Below are 9,971 nucleotides of genomic sequence, written 5' to 3' on the forward strand. Positions count from 1 at the left end.
ATCACCGTAGGGTCTACAGGTCAAGCGTTGAGGAACAATGGGAAGTCGACAAGTGGAGACTGTGGGAAGGCGACCAAAGTCAAGGACAGAATGAGCCTAAAATACCCAGCTCGCCATTGTTCTCCCTTTCTAACAAAAGACCAAAACCGAACAAGATCGCCTTGTGGTGGGAGGACGGCTCAAGGTGTTACTGGGGACAAGAAAGAGAACAAGAAGGCCATCAAGAAAGCTTTACATCCAGGAAAAACATCTCACCGTTCACAGAACACGAAGACGAACAAAGACAACAGCGAAAGAAGCGCAAGACCAAAAGTGAAGAAGTCCAAGACGAAACCGACTCAGGCTGGTGGTTGTGGCAAAAGGAATGTCGACAGATACAACGTGAGAGCATCGGCTGCACTGCTGACAGGCAAGCCCTCTGCGGTCTCAACCGACACAGGTTCTGGGACCGATACCTTAAAACATCACAACACAACGGAGATGAGAGCCGTAGATCATCAACTTCAATTCAATACTGGAAGCGATTCTCGTGCAATGCTCTTCGATATCATATCAAAACTATTCCCTTCGGCTACCGAGGTGGAATCCTCACCATCTGACACGGAATCAGGCATGTCGACTGTCCAACCTCGCACAAGAAATTCCCTTGACGAAACCTTAATAGCCGTCGATGCACTTGAGACAAATTTCGGAGACTTGGCTAAGTGGTTTGAAGCGTTTGAAAAAACGAAAGCTTGCGACACAATAGGCTTCAGTGTGGCTATGGAATTGTGTGGTTGTTACGATCTCATTATCCGTAGACTGGGCAAAAGTCTACGAGACACATTTAGAGAGACTAGGTTTATACAAACCGCAGAGCATGTTAAACAAGCTGATCAAGCACTGAAATACATTGCGAGTATTGTAAAGGGAGATCACGAACATCAACTCCTAACTTTCGTTCAGGATTTATTGGAATCCCTGGAGGAGGAGGATGTGATCTGCCACACTTTTTACAATCTGCAAACACTCGTTGGCACGTTGGCATCTAACAGAGCTTCCCCGTTGTCTCCCGGTCACATCATTGAGTCCCTCAAGATACACTGGGACACTGTACTGGATATAGGATGTGATCTCAGTTCGACGTTGAAGCAACGCAGTGACAAACTTGTCCTTCTGAGAAATGAATATGTAAAACAGCAGAACGAGTTAACATCCGCTAGGAAGGAAATCGACCGTTTACAAGCCGACTTTGCAGACGTGTCTAGTTGTCTGTACCGCACTCAGGCTACCATGCATCAAAAAGAGGAGCTGTCAAAGATTTGTGATGTAGAACACCATACACAGAGTATTGAAAGAGACACTCGTTACAGTGAATTACAAGACCGTTTGAACAAGTATCGAGAGTTATACGATGACCTCACCAGAGATATGAGTAGAATAACAAATGCACACACAGCAGAGAGGAAGAGGTGGAGGGTGCAATGTGATAAGTTGACAACTCAGCTGGCCAAGAAAAACTCCACAAGTGAGGAAACGCATAAACGACATTTAGAAACAAAAGCAGAATTTATTGCTCAAATCGAGAGTCTAACACGGTCCCGCGACACCCTTCTACAGACAATATCCTCGCTAAAGACTACAATAGAAGTGCTCAGAAGTGACCAAGTTAAAATTGTTGATGATTTTAAGCTTGAAAGGAGATCAATGGACAACATGTCGTCTAAGCAAATCGAGGAGCTTTCACGTTCCATCGCTTTCCATGAAGACAATAACATTAAGCTCAAACTAACAGTGAGGACTCTATCTGAAAAAGTTGACATGTTAACAACTGTGGACGAGGATTTGAAACTAGCTAACATTAAATTGGCTACAATGCAGCAGTGTTTCGGTTTTGACATTCTTGAGTGTAATGTCACAAGTGTGCTAGATGAAATCAAACTTCTGAAAGACGCATCCCTTGAAAGACTTAGTACGTTCATTCAGGGGAGATGTCTTAAAGTGGTCAAGACGGATTCTGATGATGACATGGAACAAGCAATGTGTGTCTCTTACACTCCAGGTAATTTTTTCCACGACTATGAGAATCAGATACGGGACATCATACTCACTCTGCAGCAGCAGCAGCATGTACCCATGGAAGTGGAGGTTCAATCGTCTACACAAAGAGTAATCAAAACCCCTCTTAAAAGAAAATTGACAACCTTACAATATTCAGAAGATACCAAAATGGAACAACCTTTTAAAAAGCAAGAATGTGATTCTGACATGAAACGAGACTCAGAAGTAGAAACAACGACCGCTCGCGTCCTGAAGTTAGAGGATGTACAATATGAAACACAACATCAATTCCTATCACACCCTGAAACTGTTATTTCATCAGTCGAACAAGACGGCAGTGGTCATAGAAAGGTTTTCAAGTTCACCGGTGACGGGTCAGAAGATACCACCCTTAGGCTACCGATTCCCTTGAATGTTGTAATGCACCTGAAAGGTGAGGGTGATATCAAGCTTGTCCACCTGGGACATGATAAGCCCGTTCATACTTTACTAAGCGTTTTACAAGCAAGAGAAGAAGATTTCAAGGTCATCTCTGAAATTAAACCAAACATGTGTCATTGCTCAGAGATGGAACGACTGTCCGACAGATTGAAATGCTGCATTCTTATATGTTGGAGTCCAGAGGGTGCACACGAGTTACACGGTAAAAACCATACGAGATGCCGTTACGCTATCATGGTACACAGAGACCAAAACTTGAGATTCTACTACCTGATATCTGTCAAAATTAATGGTTCTTACATATACAACTTGGCAAAACTAACTGTCAACCAAATTGATCATCTATCCAACCCTGTGTTTATACATAAATCGGATGGTAAATGTGAAGGTCCCAGTTTCTCCCAACCCATACATTGTGAAGATGATAAAAACACCTGCATGGTAGATGTAATTGGAACAGACCATATTGTATTGCAGGGAGATGTCGAATGATGCAACACGTGCAACAAGTAGATTTCAAGAGTTTATTATTATGAATTACTTAAGGACTCTCATGCCATGATACAAGGGTCTTGTAACAACTATTGTAAACTCTAATCCTGTATATGACAGTAACAAAACGCATTATGTCATCACATTACTACTAATATAACTAATCGAGATATGTAAATCGTTTGAATATTGTAGATGTATACTGACATTGTAGAATAATACACCGAATGAATAAAAGTGTGTGAACAGTGTTGTAAAGATCTAATTGAAAAAAAAACCATTATACACACAGTCCTCTTTTATTTTTCTCAACTTTCTATCGTTCAACCTGGTTTCTGACCACATTCATATCTTCTTCAGTCATGCAAGACGCAAGCGTCATCCACTCTCTATCCTGTAACAGTTCGTGAGCCGGAAGTCTCTTGGTCTCATGGAAAGTCAATAATTTCAAGACGATTCTTCGAACGACATCGCATCCCATTGCAGTAGGCATTGTAGTCATAGGGTTACAGGGTTGGATTTGTGCAGAAGGGTGGTTTCGGGGACACAGACTCTGTACAATGAGCTGGTGGGTGGACACAGTTTCATTCCCTGTTTGATGAATAGTTCCGTCCCTGTGCTGAAAGTGGGTCGTTTTGTCATACCCACGAAATACCATCCTTCTTTCCATGGCGTCCGCTATCATTACGCCCAGACTCCACATGTCTATGGAACAAGTGTAATCTCCAAAATCACCTACACCAAACAATTCAGGAGCCCTGTATGCAACAGTGACCACATTCAAGCTCATCCATTTTGAGATTTGTCTGGAAAGGCCCATGTCGGCCACCTTGACAGTGAGACCTTCTGTCAGTAGCACGTTGAAAGGTGTCAGGTCTCTGTGCACTATACTCAATCTGTGCATGTAGGACAGAGCACTGGCCACTTGGCTAGAAAAATGGGCCACAAAACTCAACGGGAGGGACTGTGGTGGCCGGTCTTGACGGAAGTGGGATGCCTCAGCTTGTTCGTTGTGAATCAGTTCGCTCAGCTTGTAGGGTACGTAGGGCATGAGCATGGCAAGCGTTCCATCGTCTACGAAACAATCGCACATCCGGATTATGTGAGGATGACCACTCAGTGAAGCGAGACAGGACAACTCTCTCACTGTCGAATCCTCCACACCGCGAACGTGATACTTCAAGGCAAATACATTTCCTGTCACCCTACATTTGACTTTGTATACGGTTCCAAAGGCACCTTCGCCGATAATGTCTTCCTTTATGTAATTCTCCATTCTGGGTCTGGTGGGATATAACCTTTCAGCTATAGTTGTGGATAAGCTGAATGGGAGGCTTTATAAAGGGGTGTTCCATAAAAAACTGTTACGTCTAACAACGACTGACAATCCGACCTTGACTGTTACAGCCAGCCACTACAAGGCTTCAAAAACTTAAGGGGGCATTTAAGCTGTTAAACTCGGGATGAAAGATACAAATATTTTTGTTCTCCTTGTGGTTGGACAAAGAAAGTATAGTTTAGTTTAACAGCAGCGATTAGATGGGGGGGGGATTGTCAATTTAGATTGTCAATACAGGTGTTCTTACTGTGTGGTTGGGATATACTTGGGATAAAAGGACAAGCTAAAAAGTATTTTAGACATTAATTCTGAAGAGATTTAGCATCATATTATACGGTCAACAACGATGGCTGCTCGTAAGGAACCTGCTCTAGAGAAACCCGCGCTTGAGAAACCCGCGCTTGAGAAAGCCTATGAGCAGAATACGGAGATGACAAGACTGACTGAACGGTTCCTAAATCAGATGGGGAATTTGCCAGACACTTTTACCTGCGGGTTTGCAGCCGATCTACTGAATGTAACATATCGCAGGTTAATTGATATCTTGCACGTCCTGGAAGGTGTTGGGCTGCTGATAAAATATCGGAGACAATTCAAATTCAACACAAAGCGGTTCGAGTTCCCTATCTACGAACGAAATACCCTGGTATATCAAAGCAATGTCACATATCAGTCCATGTGTACTCATCCAAGAGTGTTTTCTATAAACAACTTTGCTAAACGTTTAAACATTCCAAAGCGCAGGATGCAAGACATTGTCTACGTCCTAAAGGCAATCGGAGCCGTTGAAACCGCAGGGCACAAGTTTTACAAACCCCTAACACATTCAAAGTCAAACCTCTACTGGAAATATGTCTTGGATAACATCTGGAGTGACGCAACTAAAGGTCAAGTTGACAAGATCGCCGACACCCCCAAGATCACAGACGACAAACGCCCAGCTTGCAAGATTTGCACAAGAATACCCGACCTTGTGTTGAGTGTAGACGAACTGGCATCAATACTCCAAACTTGTCAGGTTAACGGAATCTCAGCGATTGTGTGGATTTTTGACAGTAAACTGTTATGCGTACTCAAAGCTTCCAAGTTTGACAAAACCTCTGGGATTACTTGGATTGTAGATAACAAACTGACATGCTCAGTAGAAGCTTGCGAAAATGCCGAAAAACCGATATGCGTATTCCAAGGTAGCAGGATTGACAACACCGCTGATATCGTGTGGATTACAGACCCTGATATTAAGTGTCCATGTGATTTGCAGTCATTATGCATCACCAACGATCAAGTAGTCTCGGGCTGCTGCCCTTTACACATTTCCGTTGTGGCCACCAAGGACTCCACCACCACTCCAGTGGACACCGTCGCTGCGCTGATCGACCCTTACACATCATCAATGTGGTGTAGCAATGTCAAAGAGGAGACAAACGCTGCACTGAGCGACCCTTGCAAATTTGAAGGAGGATGTTGCGACTTCGGTCACTTCGCCAATGAGACAGTCGCTGCACTGAGTGACCCTTGCAATTTTGAAGGGGGATGTTGCGACTTCGGTCACTTCGCCGATGAGACAGTTGCTGCACTGAGCGGCCCTTATTAAAAATGTAAAATATAAAAATGCGGTGTAGCGACACCAACGTGAAGACCGAACACGAAGACTGAACTGAATATGATATTGTATGTGTATTGGGTACGTTGATTTGTCTCCAAATATGAAATTTGTATCTATGCCCCATGTGTTATAACACTGACATAAACCATTTGTAGCAAATAAAGAACGAATATACGGTTTAAGCGTGTGATTTAAGCTTTTATTATTACATTTCAAAATGTGTAAATGTAACACCAGAGCAGTGGGTCGAATTCAGAACTTCAGTGTCAACAAAATCAGTGTTGCTGCCATGTCGACACATTTCACGATTGTGTTCCTCAATGTGGACTCCACTTCTGTCACTTGAAAGAATTTGACAAAGCCGTCCTGTGACAAAATGGTAATTAACATTAGATTACACTCTTACACTCAATGTTACAAGTTGAAACGTTATCCGTTAGGCCGTTACGCAGCTTACCCAGGTGTTGTTTTTGAGTAGCCAAGTCTCCTGGTTGGTGGCCAGGTAGACAGCTATCTCCTCTCCCACCAACTCTACACAGTTGTCCACGCCCCTGTCCTTTAGATGTTGACACACTACAGCTCCAAAGGCTAACAGGCTGGCGACACGGCCCCAGTTGACGATGCCGTCTTCAAAAAGGTCAATTGCTACTACACCGACTAACTTCGCATTGCCCTCTACGTCAGCACATGAAATTGTCCTGATCATACCTTTAAAAGCAAATATAGACAACATTGAGCATACCAGCTTCGAGTTTATGCCATTGGATTATTACCTAGAGACAAATTATTACCTACCATTGTATACTCTGGCGTGCTTCTCTAATAATTTGCCCACAACCCTTTTCATCGTTGACATAGGTTCCTTTTCTTTCCAGCTAGGTTTAACCACTCCTGTAAATTCCCCTAGGAAGCATTTAACGAGTTGAGAAGTCTCTGTGTAGACATCACGCCTGGGGCTAGACATGTCAATGTTGTCTTTGGATGCCGCGTAGCTACCTACCGATGACACAACTAGACTCCTCTAGAATTTGAACAACCAAGTTGACAATTTAAGTCTAACTGGCAGCTTATCACCAACTTACAGCAAGTGACTAATGTCAAGGCCCCTCCCCAATTAGTGGTACGACATACACCATCGTCCAACTACATGAATAATGCGAAAAGGTTGATGTACATGTATTTTATTAAACAACGTCAGAATCAGAAACAGTCATAGTTATATGATAACATAGACAGTCAAATTAAACTGCTGACATGTTTGCTACAGTTGGACATTATGTTAATAGAGGACAGTTGTAGAGCATGCAAGTATAATGCAATCACTTCCGAGTTCCGAGAGAGACTGCTTCCTTTTTGTCTCACAGGAAGACGTGCTTACAAAATTTTCCATTGACACAAGATATGCCGAGTTGGCGTCAGGGTCACTTCATACAGTTTCGGCCAGGGTATCATGGTGTACATCGTCTTTGAGTTTATTTTTGATAGTACAAGGTGGCACATGTGATTACAGTGGTTGAAAATTCACATTGATGAAACTACCGTATTGCCAGGTTGTTTAACACCCAGGATTCATGTCTATCACACTCGCCAACTCGGTGGGGACAAACGTCCAACAGTTGCGCGTCTTCATCCGACGGTTGATCAAAAACAAAGTCACATCTGATCAACGGGGCATGGTCTGATGTCCCACTTTGGAGAGTGTGCGGCATTGGAACATCATTCTCGTCCAATTCCTCAGCGTCCCTCGTAGGCACTCGGGTTAGAGTTGTTGCCTTCACTGGAAGTATATCAGGTTTCGGCTCGGTTGACTTGACCTGCTTGGTACTACGTGTTGGTGTCCGATGGTAAGGGTAGTCAAATTCCGTAATCTCACGGAAAGGCCCAGGCAATTGTATCGGTGTTCCAAACAAATCCATAATTGTGCACTGCGTGATACTTGATGGTGTCCACTTTACCAGTGCTTACGTCTCAGTTGTGGGGAGATACACTGGGTCTCGAATTTATAAATTGTTCATTTTCCTTGGTTGGATAAAATGGTCAGGTTGGTTAATCTCTGTGTGACACATATCACAAACTGGAAAAACCCCGGGTATGACGTACACCTTCATCTTCCAACTACATGAATAATGCGAAAGGTTGATGTACATGTATTTTATTAAAGAATCAGAAACGGGCATAGCCATATGATAACATAGACAGTCAAATTAAACTACCGTTCATTCTGACATGTCTGCTACAGTTGGACATTATGTGAATAGAGGACAGTGGTACAGATGTGCAAGTATCCGAAATCTTCCATTGACACAAGATATGCAGAGTTGCCGTCAGGGTCACTTCATACCGTTGCGGCTAAGTTATCTAATCCATTGTAGTTACATTATAAATGTAATATTTTTCAGCTTACTGGTAAGAGATTTGGTCATTTCTTCACAGTGCGGATGATGTCCCTGAGGGCGTAGCTGTATCCCCTGGACGGTCATGGCACTGCAGACAAGACAATAGGTCCCCACGCCGATTGTAGTACACCCGTAAACAGCGTCGGTGATACTGTCCGGGAAGGCAATTGATCCCTTTCTGAAACGTTCCATCCCCAGTATTGCCACCAATGTATGTTTTCGATCTTTGAATCGATCTTCAAGGTATGGACATTGGCCTCCTTCATTGTAGACGTGATATATGTGTTCACCCAGTAATGTATCATTTTGCACAAAATCTTGGACTGAGAGATGACACTGAAAACATACATGCGTGTCAAGCGTCTGTGGACGATAACACATGTTGGCAGACTCTCCCAATACAGTAAAGTCTCTGCTGAAGTGTACTAAAGAACTATCAGATTCGATATTGTTGCACAAGCTGAAGGACGGCTCGGGTCCTTTGAACAAAGGAGCATCGTTAATGGACTTAACTTTCAAGTTCTTCAGCTTCCACCTGAGGCCTTTGCGAATCTCCTCACATGCGATATAATGATCTTCTCCAAACGGACATGTGCAGATGCTGCAGTGTCCCACCCCTGAAATGTTAACGTATCCATTGTTGGAATACAACAAGAACTCAGGGAACGCTATAAGGCCCTGCTGGAAGCGAAGTTTTCCTCGTAAAACCAGAAGCTCCTTTTCACGACCCCTGTATATCGTCTTGATATAACGACACTCTCCTCCTCCTCTATGCACATGTTCATTTAAACCAGGGTCACCTCTTTTGTAGCCAGATAGTACTATGTTACAATCGACACACTTATACGTATCGTAAGTCCCACATACGAGGATCATGACGCGAGGGTCGTTTAGCAGTTCGTATTCATTTCTCACACTTTGACCAAACTGCATCTGAGGGATGCGCAGCGGACGGCTGCTAGAATTTCTATCTGTGTCTAGCTGCCAGTCAGTGAGTGGCACGATCATGGGAAGCCCCCCAAATATCAGCACCTCTGACATTTGGCGAGGTTCGATGTTGTTATCATCTGAAGTCCGCATGGTTCACTCAAATATAGCACTCTTGGTGTTGAGATGGGTTCATAAAAAGTCTTGGGGGGGATCCATTGTGTCTCGAATTTATAAGTTGTTTATTTCCTTGGTTGGATAAAATGGTCAGGTTGGTTAAAGGTTAGTTGGATAAAAGTAGTGTGGTTGGATACTACATCATAAGACAAATGTCTTACGGGAATCCGTGACAGCTGCTTGTGGCACAACTGATTTCATGCTCAAGGCACAACTGATTTCATGCTCAAGGCAAACCTTTGGAATGTGACGATGTCCATCAATGGGTGGACAAGGCCACGATGGTGGTATAAAACAAAGTATCAATACACAGACTAAAGTGTTACTTTATCATCAGTTGTATCTAACACTTTGAATCTCCAGTCACACTATCAGTGTTTTCCTCTAGTAAGATTACTGTAGGGGCTAAATTCAGAAGGTTTGAAGATTCAGAAGGTTTGAAGAAGGCACAGATGTTCTTTTGAATCAAACACAACTGTTTTATTGATGCATAAAGCAGAATTTACAACAGTAGAATAATGAGCAGAAGGTACTGGCAGAGATGCCCAGAGCA

General features: G+C 43.2%; 2 protein-coding genes across 2 annotated transcripts; both read right to left on the reverse strand.

The window, feature by feature from the left end:
- Nucleotides 1-338: 338 nt before the first annotated feature.
- Nucleotides 339-4,249, reverse strand: LOC124465350 (cyclin-dependent kinase 3-like). The gene is made up of 3 exons (XM_047017079.1): nt 3,618-4,249; nt 2,035-2,137; nt 339-455 (listed from the first exon to the last, which is right to left on the reverse strand). The coding sequence occupies exons 1-3, from the start codon at nt 4,247-4,249 to the stop codon at nt 339-341; spliced, it is 852 nt and encodes a 283-aa protein (XP_046873035.1).
- A 1,921-nt stretch (nt 4,250-6,170) lies between these two features.
- On the reverse strand, nt 6,171-7,004 carry LOC124465351 (induced myeloid leukemia cell differentiation protein Mcl-1-like). Its single transcript, XM_047017080.1, has 3 exons — nt 6,714-7,004; nt 6,376-6,626; nt 6,171-6,284 (listed from the first exon to the last, which is right to left on the reverse strand). The coding sequence occupies exons 1-3, from the start codon at nt 6,880-6,882 to the stop codon at nt 6,171-6,173; spliced, it is 534 nt and encodes a 177-aa protein (XP_046873036.1). The 5' UTR covers nt 6,883-7,004.
- Between the last annotated feature and the right edge of the window lie 2,967 nt (nt 7,005-9,971).

This window comes from Hypomesus transpacificus, unplaced genomic scaffold (genome assembly GCF_021917145.1).
Source record: "Hypomesus transpacificus isolate Combined female unplaced genomic scaffold, fHypTra1 scaffold_48, whole genome shotgun sequence".
NCBI classification, from domain to species: Eukaryota; Metazoa; Chordata; class Actinopteri; order Osmeriformes; family Osmeridae; genus Hypomesus; species Hypomesus transpacificus.

Excerpts from the sequence above, each read along its gene's own strand:
- LOC124465351 (XM_047017080.1), bottom strand. The coding sequence starts at position 6,882 with ATGTCTAGCCCCAGGCGTGATGTCTACACAGAGACTTCTCAACTCGTT. Across the intron at positions 6,627-6,713 it reads GCACGCCAGAGTATACAATG|GTATGATCAGGACAATTTCA; the intron begins GTAGGTAATAAT and ends TTGCTTTTAAAG. Across the intron at positions 6,285-6,375 it reads TACTCAAAAACAACACCTGG|GACGGCTTTGTCAAATTCTT; the intron begins GTAAGCTGCGTA and ends ATTTTGTCACAG.
- LOC124465350 (XM_047017079.1), bottom strand. The coding sequence starts at position 4,249 with ATGGAGAATTACATAAAGGAAGACATTATCGGCGAAGGTGCCTTTGGA. Across the intron at positions 2,138-3,617 it reads AGAAGGATGGTATTTCGTGG|ACGATTGAACCTCCACTTCC; the intron begins GTATGACAAAAC and ends CTCTTTGTGTAG. Across the intron at positions 456-2,034 it reads TGGAAAAAATTACCTGGAGT|GTATCGGTCCCAGAACCTGT; the intron begins GTAAGAGACACA and ends TGATGTTTTAAG.